General features: G+C 32.3%; 1 protein-coding gene across 1 annotated transcript; it reads left to right on the top strand.

The window, feature by feature from the left end:
* Positions 1-555: 555 nt before the first annotated feature.
* Positions 556-4,356, top strand: LOC123219728 (putative receptor-like protein kinase At3g47110). Its single transcript, XM_044641713.1, has 3 exons — positions 556-559; positions 1,153-3,141; positions 3,713-4,356. The coding sequence occupies exons 1-3, from the start codon at positions 556-558 to the stop codon at positions 4,087-4,089; spliced, it is 2,370 nt and encodes a 789-aa protein (XP_044497648.1). The 3' UTR covers positions 4,090-4,356.
* Positions 4,357-14,239: the final 9,883 nt, after the last annotated feature.

A 14,239-nucleotide genomic window follows, 5' to 3' on the forward strand; every position in this document is an offset into this window, starting at 1 on the left:
CCCCTAGTCTAAGTTTTAAAAAATGGCAGTTTTACCCTAGGGTTTCGTTTTGAAATCTCTGACGACATCTTCAGCTCCATTGTCGATGACCTCTCCCTCCCAAAGCATCCTCTCCTTCCAGCGATCTCTTTCCTCTCATTTGGAGGCCCGATCGGCATCGGAGACTCCTTATGAGACGAAGAACTTCATCGGGGAAGACAAAGTTCTTCGTCTTCCCAGACGAAGTTCTTCGTCTTCCCAGACGAAGACGACAGCTTCGTCTTCATCTCCCAAGGTTTCTCTGACACTGATCGAGCGTCCAAATTGGAGAAAAGAGATCGCCGAAAGGAGAGAATGTCTCGAGAGGGAGAGGTCTTCGGCAATGGAGTTGGAGATGTCGTCGGAGATTTCAAAACGAAACCCTAGGGTGAAACTGTCATTTTTTAAAACTTAGGCTGGGGGAAATTTTAGTTTTCAAAGTTTAGGGGGGCAAAAATAGATTATATTTTAGTTTATTTTTTAATATTATAGAGAAAATGACGATTTTACCCTTACCACCATTAATTTTAACTGCTCATGGGTAGGTGTTTAGTGTTTCCATATTTAAAAGGGGGATATTTGAGAAAACATCAAACCTTGGGTGGGAAATAGTCGTTTGTCCTTTTTTTATTATTAAAACTTTTAACGAGAGAAAATAGATTTTTAACAACTATTTCTTTTTGTCATAAATTTATTTAGTTTGAATGAATGTATAAATAATTGATCACAAAAATTATGAAAATAATATTTATAACAACTGAATATTTATCCGTTCATTATTTTTCTCTCACTAATGCTAATTTTTTTTTGTATGGTATACCAAGTGTAGAAAAATATTATAATAGATATGCACATGTTAAGGATTTTAATTCAGTTTCCTCCTTTGGTTTCTTTCTAAGTTTGAGCTTTTATTTTTGACTAAAAACTTCTTAGAAAAGGCATATAACACAATGAAGAAGAATATAATGTTGAAAATCATGTCATGGGAAAGAGAACTATGTGACAGCATTACAAAGTTTGAATAACATAGCTTATACCGAATCACATTAAATGCTGTGTTTTTATGTGATTAGTAATTTATTTCATATATAATTAATTTTGACATTTGATATGATTTCATTGTTACCAATGCAGGTGGAATACCATACGAAATCGGAAATCTTCCTAATCTACAAATTTTGGGAGTTCAGTTTAACAATTTAGAAGGCATAGTCCCTGCTACCATATTTAACATCTCAACATTGATAGAACTTGCACTTACAGACAGCAATCTTTCTGGGAATCTTCCATCAAGCACAGGCCTAGGGCTTCCAAACCTTGAGAGACTTTACTTGGGTGTAAATAATTTTAATGGGACAATAAGCTGCGTCACCAATGCTTCCAAGCTCACTATTCTCGATATGGGGGACAATTCGTTCTCAGGCTTTATTCCGGACACAATTGGTGATTCATTAAGAAGCCTGAATATATTGAGTCTATCTGGAAATTACTTGAGATCTTCTTCTCCAGATTTGAGTTTTCTTTCCTCTTTGACAAATTGCAAGCACTTGAGGCTCTTACAATTGACAGGAAATCCCCTTGATGGAATGCTTCCGAATTCCATAGGTAATCTTTCGCTCAACTTGGAAACATTTGCAGTTGATAAATGCAGTATCAGGGGCGGCATTACTGAAGAAATTGGTAACTTGAACAATTTGACAGTCCTACGTCTAGGAAGGAATGAATTGACAGGATCAATTCCAGTTACACTTGGCCGATTGGAAAAACTGCAAGGTTTGTACCTCGAAAGTAATAAATTACAAGGCCTTATCCCGGATGATCTTTGTCATTTGAATAATCTAGTTGATTTGTATTTGGGGGGCAATAAGCTCTCCGGATCCATTCCTGCTTGCTTGGGTGGTCTCACTGGACTAAGAGATCTTTCATTAGGCTCTAATGGATTAACTTCCTTTATCCCCTCAACATTGTGCAACCTGAAAGACATCCTGCATTTAAATTTGTCATCAAACTCTCTAAATGGATCCCTTCCATTAGAATTTGGGAATCTCAAGGTGTTGATTGATGTAGATCTATCATGGAATCATTTGTCAGGTGAAATCTCAGCTCCAAATATTGAAGGGCTTGCTGATCTGACGCTTTTAAACTTGAGTCATAATAGATTCCAGGGTCCAATTCCTAGATCATTTGGTGAGTTGACAAGCTTGGAGTTCTTAGATTTGTCCAATAATGATATTTCCGGAGAAATTCCCAAGTCTTTAGAGAGACTATTGTATCTCAACTATCTGAACTTATCTTTCAATCGGCTGCAAGGGGAAGTTCCTAGTGGAGGAGCTTTCGTGAATTTTTCAGCTGAATCATTTATGGGGAATTTCGCTTTGTGTGGTTTATCCTCATTGCATCTTCCACCATGCAAAAGACACACACGAAGATCAAGGAAAATTCTTGTCATTACTTTGTCAGTCTGTGTTCCATCAACTTTACTTGCCTTTGCATTAATATTTCTCAGTAGAAGACGACAAAAAAGAAGCACACAGCCACCTGCTGATGCTCATATCTCACTACAACCAACATGGAGAAGAATTTCTTATCAAGAAATTGAGCAAGCAACTCAAGGATTCAGTGAAACCAACCTTCTCGGGACAGGCAGTTTTGGGTCTGTTTACAAAGGAAGACTTCAAGATGGGATGGAAGTGGCCGTAAAGGTGTTCCATCTGCAACATGAAGGAGCAGTCAATAGCTTTGAGTATGAATGTGAAATTATAAGCAGAATTCGTCACCGAAACCTGGTCAAAATCATCAGTTGTTGTTCTAACTATGATTTTAAAGCCATAGTGTTAGAGTATATGTGCCATGGGAGCTTGGACAAGTGCTTATACTCTAACAATTGCATTTTGGATATTCTGCAGAGACTGAACATAATGATAGACGTTGCATCAGCATTGGAATATCTTCACTTTGGTTATTCGCCCCCCATAGTTCACTGCGATTTGAAGCCCAGCAATGTACTGGTAGATCAAAGTATGGTCGGCCATTTAAGTGATTTCGGCATTGCAAAACTCTTGGGTGAACAAGTTTCTATGACGCAAACACAAACTCTTGCCACAATCGGCTACATCGCACCAGGTTTTTCCTTGTTTCTAATTATTTATCAGATTTGTGTCCAATCTAACTTAAGCCTGCATACGGGCCTGATACGAGTCCAAGCATAGGCTGACTCGAGTTCAGTTCAAATGGGTAAAGGGACAAGTCAAGTTCGACTCAAATTTATCGAGTTGATTTTGAGGAAGTTTGAAGCTTGCAACTTGAGTTTATAGCTTGAATTCTTTGATTAGTATCATAACGATATTATTTTATTAATTAGGATGAATAAAATAATATCATTTTTTATACTAATCAAATTGACATCATATAGTCAACCATTCGATTTAAATTAAATCGAATCAAGTCTAGCCTAATAGTTTACTAATCACAAGTTTAATTGAATTGAACTTCCTTTGGATCAAGTTCGACTCAGTTCCTAGTTGAGCTAAAAATCCCACTTCAAGCTCAACTCAAGCTCAATTGATACAAACTCAATGCAAGTCAGTCAGCTCTCATGACCGAGCAGGCATGACTCGAGTCCAGCCCCATGTCCAAGTATGAATTATTGTGCTTATTAGGTTAATAATGAATCTAACTAGCACTCCTCCTACAGAATATGGCAAAGAAGGAAAAGTAACTAGAAGATGTGATGTTTACAGCTTCGGTATTATGCTAATGGAAACATTTACGAGGAAGAAGCCAACAGATGAAATATTTACAGAAAAAATGAGCCTAAAGACCTGGGTTGGTGAATCATTGTATAACACTGTAATGGAAGTTGTGGACACGAATTTACTAAGAAGGGAGGATGAACATTTTTCTGCTAAAGAGCAATGCATTTCATCTATTTTCAGTTTGGCCATGGAGTGTTCAAGAGAATCACCCGAGACAAGAATCAACATAAAAGAGGTAGCAAATCGGCTCTTGAAAATTCGAGCCACATTGCTGGAAAATATTCAGGGGGTTGGATATAGAATGAATTTAAATTGAAGAGTTATCATATAGTTATTAGGAGTAAGCCCACACAAATTTAATCGTCTTTTCAAGACTAAACCAACCACATCAAACAAATAAAATCATAAATCCAGTTATCAGTTTCACCATCACTGTCCATGTCCCCTCCATTGCCATTCAAGCTATCGCTCGGGTTATATTATTGTTTTTGTTTGTTCATACAAAATAGTGTTTGTTTGTTCATGCAATATTTTATATCCACAGGGTTTCCCTGTGTTTCGGCCATAGCATAATTTAACTGTTCTTCTGGGACTATATGCTTATATTCTAACTATGAAAGAATCCATGTGAATGGATAAATTTGCAGGGATATTGAAATTTTTATCACTATTTTATTTTGTCTATACAAAATTGCCACCTATGTTAAAATTTTCACAAATATACCACAACAGTACTCACCTTCCCCAAAATATCCCTCTTCAATCTTTCATGCAGATATTCTCTCTCTCCTTCTCTGCAACTTTTTTCTCTCTTCTTCTTCTTCTTTCAAATGATAAAAGAATCATGTAGAAAATATAATAAGTGTTTCAAAAACAAAAAAAAAAAGGAAAAAACTGAAAAAAGAAATAGATTTCAGATTAAGAATTCTTTACTGAAAAAAAAAGTTAAAAAGATTGACAGAATAAAAATGTGGGTGTTGACGCTAACTCTTTTTATTATATTATATTGATATTTAATTAAAAGAAACTGGAAAAAAAAAAAACTTGCTAGTGGACTTATGAAACCTTATTTTGTGGATTTCAGATTTCAAAATAAGATTGATATTTAATTTTAAAAAAAAACTGAAAAAAAATATTTTTTGAAGCGATAACGCCAAGGGTTGGCATTACGCCAACCCATTAAAAACAAACTAGCTAACGCCAACCCAATATTAATATAAAAAACTGGCGTAACCCATTATAATATAAAAAAACTGGCAGGCAAATGGTTGGCGCCAACCCTTTGCAATATAATATAATAATATTATATTATAATATAATATTATATTATATTATAATATTATTTATAATATTATATAATATTTTATATTATAATATGTTATATATAATATAATATAATATATTATATTAATATAATAATATATATTAATATTACCAAGGGTTGGCGTCGCCAACCCTTGGTAATTATATTATATATATATAAAATATAAAATATTATATTATTATATTATTATATTAAAATATTATTATAATATATAATATTATAGTATATAATATATTATATAAATATAATAATATTAATATTAATATATTATAATATTAATATTATAATATAATATTATATATTCTTTTTTTTTAGTTTTTTTAAATTAAATACCAATCTTATTCTGAAACTTGAAATCTATAGAATAAAATTTTATAAGTCTGTTAACCAATTTTTTTTTTCAGTTTTTTAACACAATATTATATTATATTATGTTATAATATAATTATATTATATTTATAATTGTAATATAATTATATATAATATAATATATTATATATTATATTATATTATAATTATAAATATTATATTATATTATATTATAATATAATATTATTTTATTATATTGCAAAGGGTTGGCGCCTGCCAGTTTTTTTATATTATAATGGGTTACGCCAGTTTTCTATATTAATATTGGGTTGGCGTTAGCTGCTCTGCTTTTAATGGGTTGTCGTAACGCCAAGGCTTGGTGTTAACGCCAACCCCCAAAAAATGTTTTTTTTTCAGTTTTTTTTTAAAATTAAATATCAATCTTATTTTGAAATTTGAAATCCACAAAATAAGGTTTCATAAGTCCACCAGCAAGTTTTTTTTTCCAGTTTCTTTTAATTAAATATCAATATAATATAATAAAAAGAGTTAGCGTCAACACCCACATTTTTATTCTGTCAATCTTTTTAACTTTTTTTTCAGTAAAGAATTCCTAATCTGAAATCTATTTCTTTTTTCAGTTTTTTCCTTTTTTTTTTTTTGAATCACTTATTATATTTTCTACATTATTCTTTTATCATTTGAAAGAAGAGAAAGAAGAGAGAAAAAAGTTGCAGAGAAGGAGAGAGAGAATATCTGCATGAAAGATTGAAGAGGGATATTTTAGGGAAGATGAGTACTGTTGTGGTATATTTGTGAAAGCTTTAGAATAAGTGACAATTTTGTATATACGGAATAAAATAGTGGTAAAAATTTCAATTTCCCTAAATTTGCATGTATCCATAATTATACTATTACTATTAGCTCTCTGCGTTGGAAGATTTTTTAACACAGAATGAAGATAGGAAGAAGTGTTTTTATCCTTGGTTAGGCGTTGGTTTCTTCAGTTTCACCCATTTTTGTGATGCAGGCCAATAATTGTTACTTTCACCAGTATGTTTTACAGGAGGTGGATCTGATTTGAGTCGCTCTGATTCAACATTGATTCATTTATTCATTTGATAATACTATTTATCTCACTAATCATACTATTTATACCTCTGACGACAATGTTTACCTTGTCGATGATCCTTCAATAATGACATTATACTAGCACAAATTCATACTCATATTGGGCATTATGGTTTTAATCCAAACTCAAAGTGACCTTTGACTGAAATGAAATCCTACCCAGGTTTTATGCTTATATATAGCAAAACATTGAGAACTTGTATTAAAATTTGTAATATCATACCTACACAGGATTAATTTAGCAGTCGTGGTTGTGACTTGGTCTTCTACTCCAGAAACCCCTCTGAATGACAGCTTTGAATGGGTAAGTTATACTGCATTAGGTTTTGGAGCAAGGACTTAGCCAATTTATAGTAGGTTAATTAACCCTCATCAAGGTCCAATAAACCTTAAGGCCCACACTTGTGCTATCCACCCAGATCATAACTTTAAGTGTATTGGACTTATCTTTATTAATCACTTAAACTCATCTATAAATTGTCATTAGACTATTCAATTACCTAGTTTTATTAAATCAAAAATCATTATTAATATTAGCCTATATAAAAAAATTTCTAACATTCTCTCACTTGGGCAACATTAATTATTTTTATTTTATTTTAAGAAAAGGAAAACAATTTTGACTCTCAAGTAATTAACATTTTTAACTTTAAGTAGCCACTATTTTAGAAAACAAAACAGTCCAAAGATAAATTACACTTTAATAAACAATTCAGTTAATATGACCATTAATAACGAACCAAGACATTACCTATGTTATTTATCAACATAAGATTATTCTTGATCACAAGTCTAATAATCAAATTGATACAGATCAAATCTGGGAGTGTGGCAGAAATAGCACCCAATAAGTGATCACAAACATGTGCTATAAATCAGTTAGTCCTCTTTATGATTTCTTTTTAATCTTATGCTTCAAGAGAAACAAGAGAAATCTCTTTACTTCCAACGAAGTATGCATGTTTCAACTTTGCTCAAGACTCGTGAAACATATACATACAACTATCTACTCAAGAGAAACTTTATCTTGAGACACATGTTGTACTTTAATTGTATATATACGCATACATTCATAGACAAATAAATATGTCAATATGATCATGATCAATAAATAAATAATAAGTAACAAAACATATCAATAAAAACAATGATAATAAAAACTCCCACTAACCTTAAATATCAAAAGACCTTAAACTCCCTCATATTTTCAATATGACTTTATGGGCTATAGGTCTTATTCCTTTGGTTAGAGATTTAACTTTTATCAACTTTGCATTATATTTTAGTCTAATGTCTCTTTTCTTTATAAGGTTCTTGATTGTAATATATTTTATTTTGTATGTCTCAATCTATCAATAGTCTTTTACCTAATTGCACTGCTAAAAAGTTGACACTAAGTAGTTTATTCAAGTAATCCTTCAACCGCACGCTCAAGAAGCTACTCTATGGTAAATTACAAATTGAATGTTTATGGTTGATGCTGCTGCACACGACTACTTAGTACTTTTCCAAATATAAGCCATTGAGCAAGTATAAGAATATATTCTAAAATAAACTTTAGATCATCTTTATAACCACCAAAATTTGATCTTTTGTAAACATCTCATTACCTCTTAACCCACAACCAAATAATTAACCTTGGATTTGAGAGGTGTAAATTGAGAACCATAAATGCAAAAGTTACTTGTGCATTCATCAAGCTTCAAATATTGAACCATACCAAAAAATAAATTTGCTCCCACTGATCTTCATATCCCTATATTGGTCCAATTTATTCTTTATAAGAGCATGAGAAGTGTATTTTATTAAAACACCATTATCAAGAAGTTTATCTCTACCCATATTAAAGGTTTCATCCCTTATGCTTTTGATAAACTTGATTGCACCATACAGACTCTTTTACTAAGACTTTCATTCAAAGAGACAACTTTGACATTTACCTATTATAACTCTAATCCAAATGAGCTTTCAATCTCATAGGGTCTCCTTTAGTAAGATACGTATAATAATTCTTGATTGTGGCAAATCGTCCTTTTATAATAGACAATTCTATCAAGATTTCTTTACCTTCATCAACTGTATTTGACTTATTTATTATAAGATTAGTTATCAATTATTTAGGGAAACGTCCTTTAAGGTGATCTCAGATTTCATAGCTCTTTGTTCCCACTAGTATTTTAGCCATAACACCTTCATACCTTCAGAAATTTTAAGAATTAGACTTATCCATTCCACCTTCTTTAAAATAGAAGAGTATCACTTTTAGAAAACTCAAAGCCCAAAAACTTTTCTATATTGGAGTTAATCACTTTAGTATCTTGATTTGGGTGATAAATATCCTATCTTTTAAAATACCCCAAGTGAATGATGACGTAGTAACAATTAATATCAGTTTTAATCTCTTTTCAATAAGATCATAAAGGCTACTTTAAGCAAACCATCACAAACTTAGCCAACACTTCAAACTAGGTTTTCTTCAGACCTAAAGGATTCAAAGAAAATTTTTGACATAGATTTATCAGAAATTCTTTTAAAACTTAAGATACTATGTTTATTGTCTACTTTACCCCAAGGATACTCAATCAATATTGCTTCTCATCATGGCTTTAAAACTACAATTGAGTTTTATAGCTATGTCATTTTGGAGTCCCAGAATCTTAGAAATTTGGTAAAATTTTCTTTATGCCCATGTTACTAACCTTAATATCCACATAGTTTTCAACTTAAAGGTAGGCTCCCACTTACTTAGCTTTTTTCTATTGGCCAACTTTACTCCAAAATCTTAACCTTATTTGAGGAATTAAAACTAGTACTATTTATTATTGCTCCTTCTTTTACAATTGAGTATCAATTGAACAATCAAGTCTACCATTAAGTCTCCCTCACTTTATGCTTTCTTTATTCGAGAACATTTATAAATCATATTAATAGTACTTCATATATGATTCTAAACCATAACTAATCTTAATTCGATTGAAGTCAAAACGAGTCTTATGGTGCCTTTTGAAAACTAATACATACCCATCAATCATCGACTCCTTTGGGACCATCATACCTTCTCAGAGTCTTACTAATTAAAGAGTATCTCCAATATTATGAGACACTTTAGTAATCCTCAGGATAAACCTCTAACAAGGTCATCAATAAGAGATTTCTTATGACAAACCACCTTAACTTGATGGATTTCTCCCACTCATCCTAGAAATCCTTTTATTCAATTGGGCTTTCATCTTGAGCTTAGATGGTTCATCAACTCACTAGGCCAAAGATATATTCTTAATTAGCAGTGCAAAAATCAACCTTTATCTCTAACTCTTTAAAGTTAGAGTTAGTCAAGACCTCAATCGTGGCTTTATTATTATTATTCACAATGATGAAGTCTATCAGAGATGGATGCAATAAATAAACAATATCGTTTGGTAATAAATACCTTGAAAACCTTATAAGTTATTATCCACGAAGGTTCCAGACACATCATCATATAACCACCTTTAGACAGAGAATACGACATGTAATTAGGACCCTCAAGCATAAGGTTACAAATAAGAAGAACAAATGACTTTTGGAAATCTATCACCTTTGGGCAGATAAATCTCTTAGGTTACTGCTCTCTTTCACATCAGAAGATAAACATATGTCAATTGAAAATCGCAACCACCTTTAGGTGAATTGAAATTTTCACGACCAATGTAATTCCACAAATACCTTATGCAACCATCAATTTTAACACACAATAACCACTTTCGGGCAGGAAATTGTATGTGTCAATTGAAGAATGTCTCTTTCACCGAATATAGAATTTTTTTCAAGCTTCAATGAATGCATCGTTTTGTCGATTAAACATTCTGACAACTTATAATAATTTCTACTGAGACTAAATAATACTGCCAAAATTACGATTTCATGAGATACAACACTGAGTTATCTCTAACAATCTTAATTAAATTGCAACAAATTCACATTGGGCAATAATTAAAGTAGCTTTAAAACTGTATAAGCCACATCTCATAGGGATTTTTAGTGCATCATCATTAAATCACCTTTGGGCAGAAAAATTACATGTTATTAAGATCTCAAATACAAGGTTAAAGTCATATGAGGACTTTCAGAACATGTGGTTTTCAAAAGAAATATCACCTTTGAGCAGATAAACTTTCTAGACCATTGTTCCTCCTATGTTTAATAAGAAAGCACATGTCAATTGAATAAGCCCAATCACCTTTGGGTGTATTGAGTTATTCATGACCAATGTATTTCCAAAATTAACCGTATGCCTTAAAATCAAAGAATGTATCATTATCGAAAGAAGATTTTTGTGAGTCTCAACAATGTACCACTTTGGTGATTAACATTGTGAGAACTCATAAAATATTCCAATGATACTAAATATTATTGTCCTAAGTAAGATTTCATGAGACACAATACCTTATTGTCTTTGACAATCTTCCTTAAATTGTTGCATCTATCTCAATGAATAATAATCCTTACTTTAGGGGAGTATTTTATGCCACAATACTTAACCTAAAATTCAATTCTTCTTCAAATGGAGACTTACAAGATGCCAAATATGTTTTTATATGGTACCACAAGCCATTCATGTGCTATTGTAAGTCCTTCATGCACGTCATGGATTGTTGCTTATCTTTCACAAATTCTAATATGTATCTTTGACCCTTAAACTACTTATAGTCACATGGTTTTATTGGGTTTCATGCATTGTCTTAAGGTTTTACACACACTAATGTGTTAACTAACTTTCATATACTCACATACACCCTATAAAACCTTTCATGTGTTTTGCGTACCTAAGAGAATTTTAAAACTTTATTACATGTTATCAAAGGATTTTGGCACACACAGACATGTCCAAATGATTCTTTATACATGCATATGTACATGTTAGGAACAAATTACACACAATCACATGCAATCATTCAATATAATTCATCATGTATATGCATTGACATGCTTTCAGAAGACTATACATGTTATTTACACAAATTGCAAGCTTGTACGTACCTAGGGTTGGATTCGAGCTCGAGCTCGGCTCGGTCGAGCCCAAAATGAGCCGACATTAGTTGAGCTCGAGTTGGCTCGACAGATTTTTTAATTAAAATATTTGATACAAAACGACGTCATTTTGATAACAAAAATTGAATCGAGCCGAATTTGAGCCTGAAACCAGTCGGCCTTAGTCGAGCTCGAGCTTGAACTCGAGCCAACCATATATGAATCGAGTCAAGCTTGAGTTTGACTCGATTCGAATCCAACCCTATACATACCTTTAGGAATTGTCGACGCACCGAACATATTTTTAGAGCACGTTCACACACCTCACGCATACCCAGAATAGTTTCACGCACTCAAGAAGAGTATCACGTGCTTCCACTACAGTTCACGCTCCTGCACGGGCCTTCAGATATGTTTCACATGCTTGCACGCGCCTGACTTATATAATTCTTTGGGCACGCACGTTCCACGCGCCATGCCACATCTACCACGTGTGCATTCATTCTCCAGATCAGGTCACGTAGCTGAATGGGTCAGGTGAATGGGTCACATCATACTCGAGTGGACTGTTGACTAGATCTCTAGACCCGGTTTGACTTTGATCGGGTTGAATCTAACCCATTTTTCCTACGGATTGTGTTTACACAAACCCGATCGACCCATGATTTCAAAAAAAAACCTAACAACCCAAATCTATCACTCCGATGGTTCAAAAGTTGGCCTCCATCGTCCAATCAGATTCTTCGATAGTAGGAGAGAAGACGGCGACTTACTCTGGCTTATTTTCAATCGATGTCGTCGTCGGATGTCGCCAAAATTCCCCTAAAGAGATTAATATATTTCTTGCTATGTTGGTCGACGGTGGCGGTTCTGGCCTCTGACAGAAAGGCATGGGAACGCAGCTCAAGCTAGTGGTATCCTGACCATTGCTTCCATCGAAACCGCGTCGACCAGCAATTTCGCCCTTGATTCCGATCCTTTTATTTTATTATCATTATTTTTATTTTTAATTTATTTTAATTTAACTCAGAAATTTCATATCTGCTTTCGGCTAAAAACAATGCCAAATTCAGAAATCAAATCAACCAGACTGAAATTCCACTTTTGAAAAACAAAATCATAGATTATCAAACTCTGATTTCAAGTTTCAATTGATCAATTTAAAATCCTAATTTCAAAAAAGTACCCTAATATAAAACTCTAATCTCAAAATAAACCAAGAGCATAATTTCTAATTTCCAGAATTTGATTTATACATAAATTTAATACACCAACCTGAAATTCTTTTTTCAATTTCTGAAATCTAGGATTGTATAATTCAAAGATTAGGATTTGATTCATCAATTAAAACCCTAATATTGAAATTGAATCAATCCCTAATTTAAAATTTTAAGCTATAATTCTGATTCAAGAACCCTAATTTCAGAATTTTATATATATATATTAAAATCATAAATTTTCAGATTCTATAGCCTAATGCGTTTAGCTCTAATACCACATGTTAGATTTATTTCATAGAACAGAATAAAATAAATCATTCAATTACAATCTCAAGATCTATGCATAGATTATAAAATACTGAATTAAACTTTAGGGTTTTAGAAATACCTGGATCTCCATGCAATTTGAAACTAAAAAACCTATTGAAATCACCTGAAATTATCTGTGGAGATCACCTCTCTATGTGACTTGGTCTTCTACTCCAGAAACCTCTATGTATGATAGCTTTGAATAGGTAAATTATACTGCATTTATTCTGCATTAGGTTTTGAAACAGGGATCTAGTCAATTTATAGTAAGTTAATTGACCCCCCATCAAGGTCCAATAAACCTTAAGGCCCATACTTGTGCTGTCCACCCAGATCATAACTTTAAGTGTATTGGGTTTATCCTTATTGATCACTTAAGTCCATCTATAAACTGTTATTAGACTATTCAATTACTTGGTTTTATTAAATCAAAAATCATAATTAATGTTAGCCCATATCAAGAAATTTCTAACATTTGCATGATCAAAGCCATTATTACTCACCTCATAGTTTGATGGGAATTCTAATTTCAAACTTAAGTTTCCCAAATGTGTTCGATGTTTTTAAATAATCAATTGATTTAATAAGACGAGAGGTACGATCTAGGGTGGATTAATGAGATTAGTGGTTAAATTTAGGGTTTAGTACTAGATAATCCAATGACTTCTATCTATTGCCTCACATGAGTAACCCATTAAAGTATTATCAATGTTTGGGGGCTCTTAACTCAACTATCGAAGTTATTTAACAAGATGAGTGGAACGATTTAGAAAATTAGGGTTTGGTAATCAAAGATACAAAACGACTTTTATTTACTTGTTTCACATGGGTTACCTATCAAAGTCATTTAATGAAATGAATGGTTTGATTTAGGGTTTGTATTCAAAGATACAATAACTTGTTTTTATTTGTAACACATGGGTTACACTCAAAGGGGTTTTACCCCCAACCAAAACACTTAATAGTATTATCTAATAATATAAAAACATTTAATAATTTTCGAAAATCAATAGCTACTTAAACTAAATTATCTTTTAAGGATACAATTATCCCTAAAGATGAATCAAATTTTTTAAAAATCTTACATGCAAAACATGTTCTTTTTTATGTGGGACAAGAGAAGACATAAATAAAGGTTTTTAATATATTTTAGAAGAATATTA

The sequence above is a fragment of the Mangifera indica genome, chromosome 6 (assembly GCF_011075055.1).
Source record: "Mangifera indica cultivar Alphonso chromosome 6, CATAS_Mindica_2.1, whole genome shotgun sequence".
NCBI lineage: Eukaryota > Viridiplantae > Streptophyta > Magnoliopsida > Sapindales > Anacardiaceae > Mangifera > Mangifera indica.

Bases quoted from the DNA above. Each gene is read 5' to 3' on its own strand.
- LOC123219728 (XM_044641713.1), top strand. The intron at 3,142-3,712 runs GTTTTTCCTTGT...CTCCTCCTACAG, and splicing joins AATCGGCTACATCGCACCAG to AATATGGCAAAGAAGGAAAA.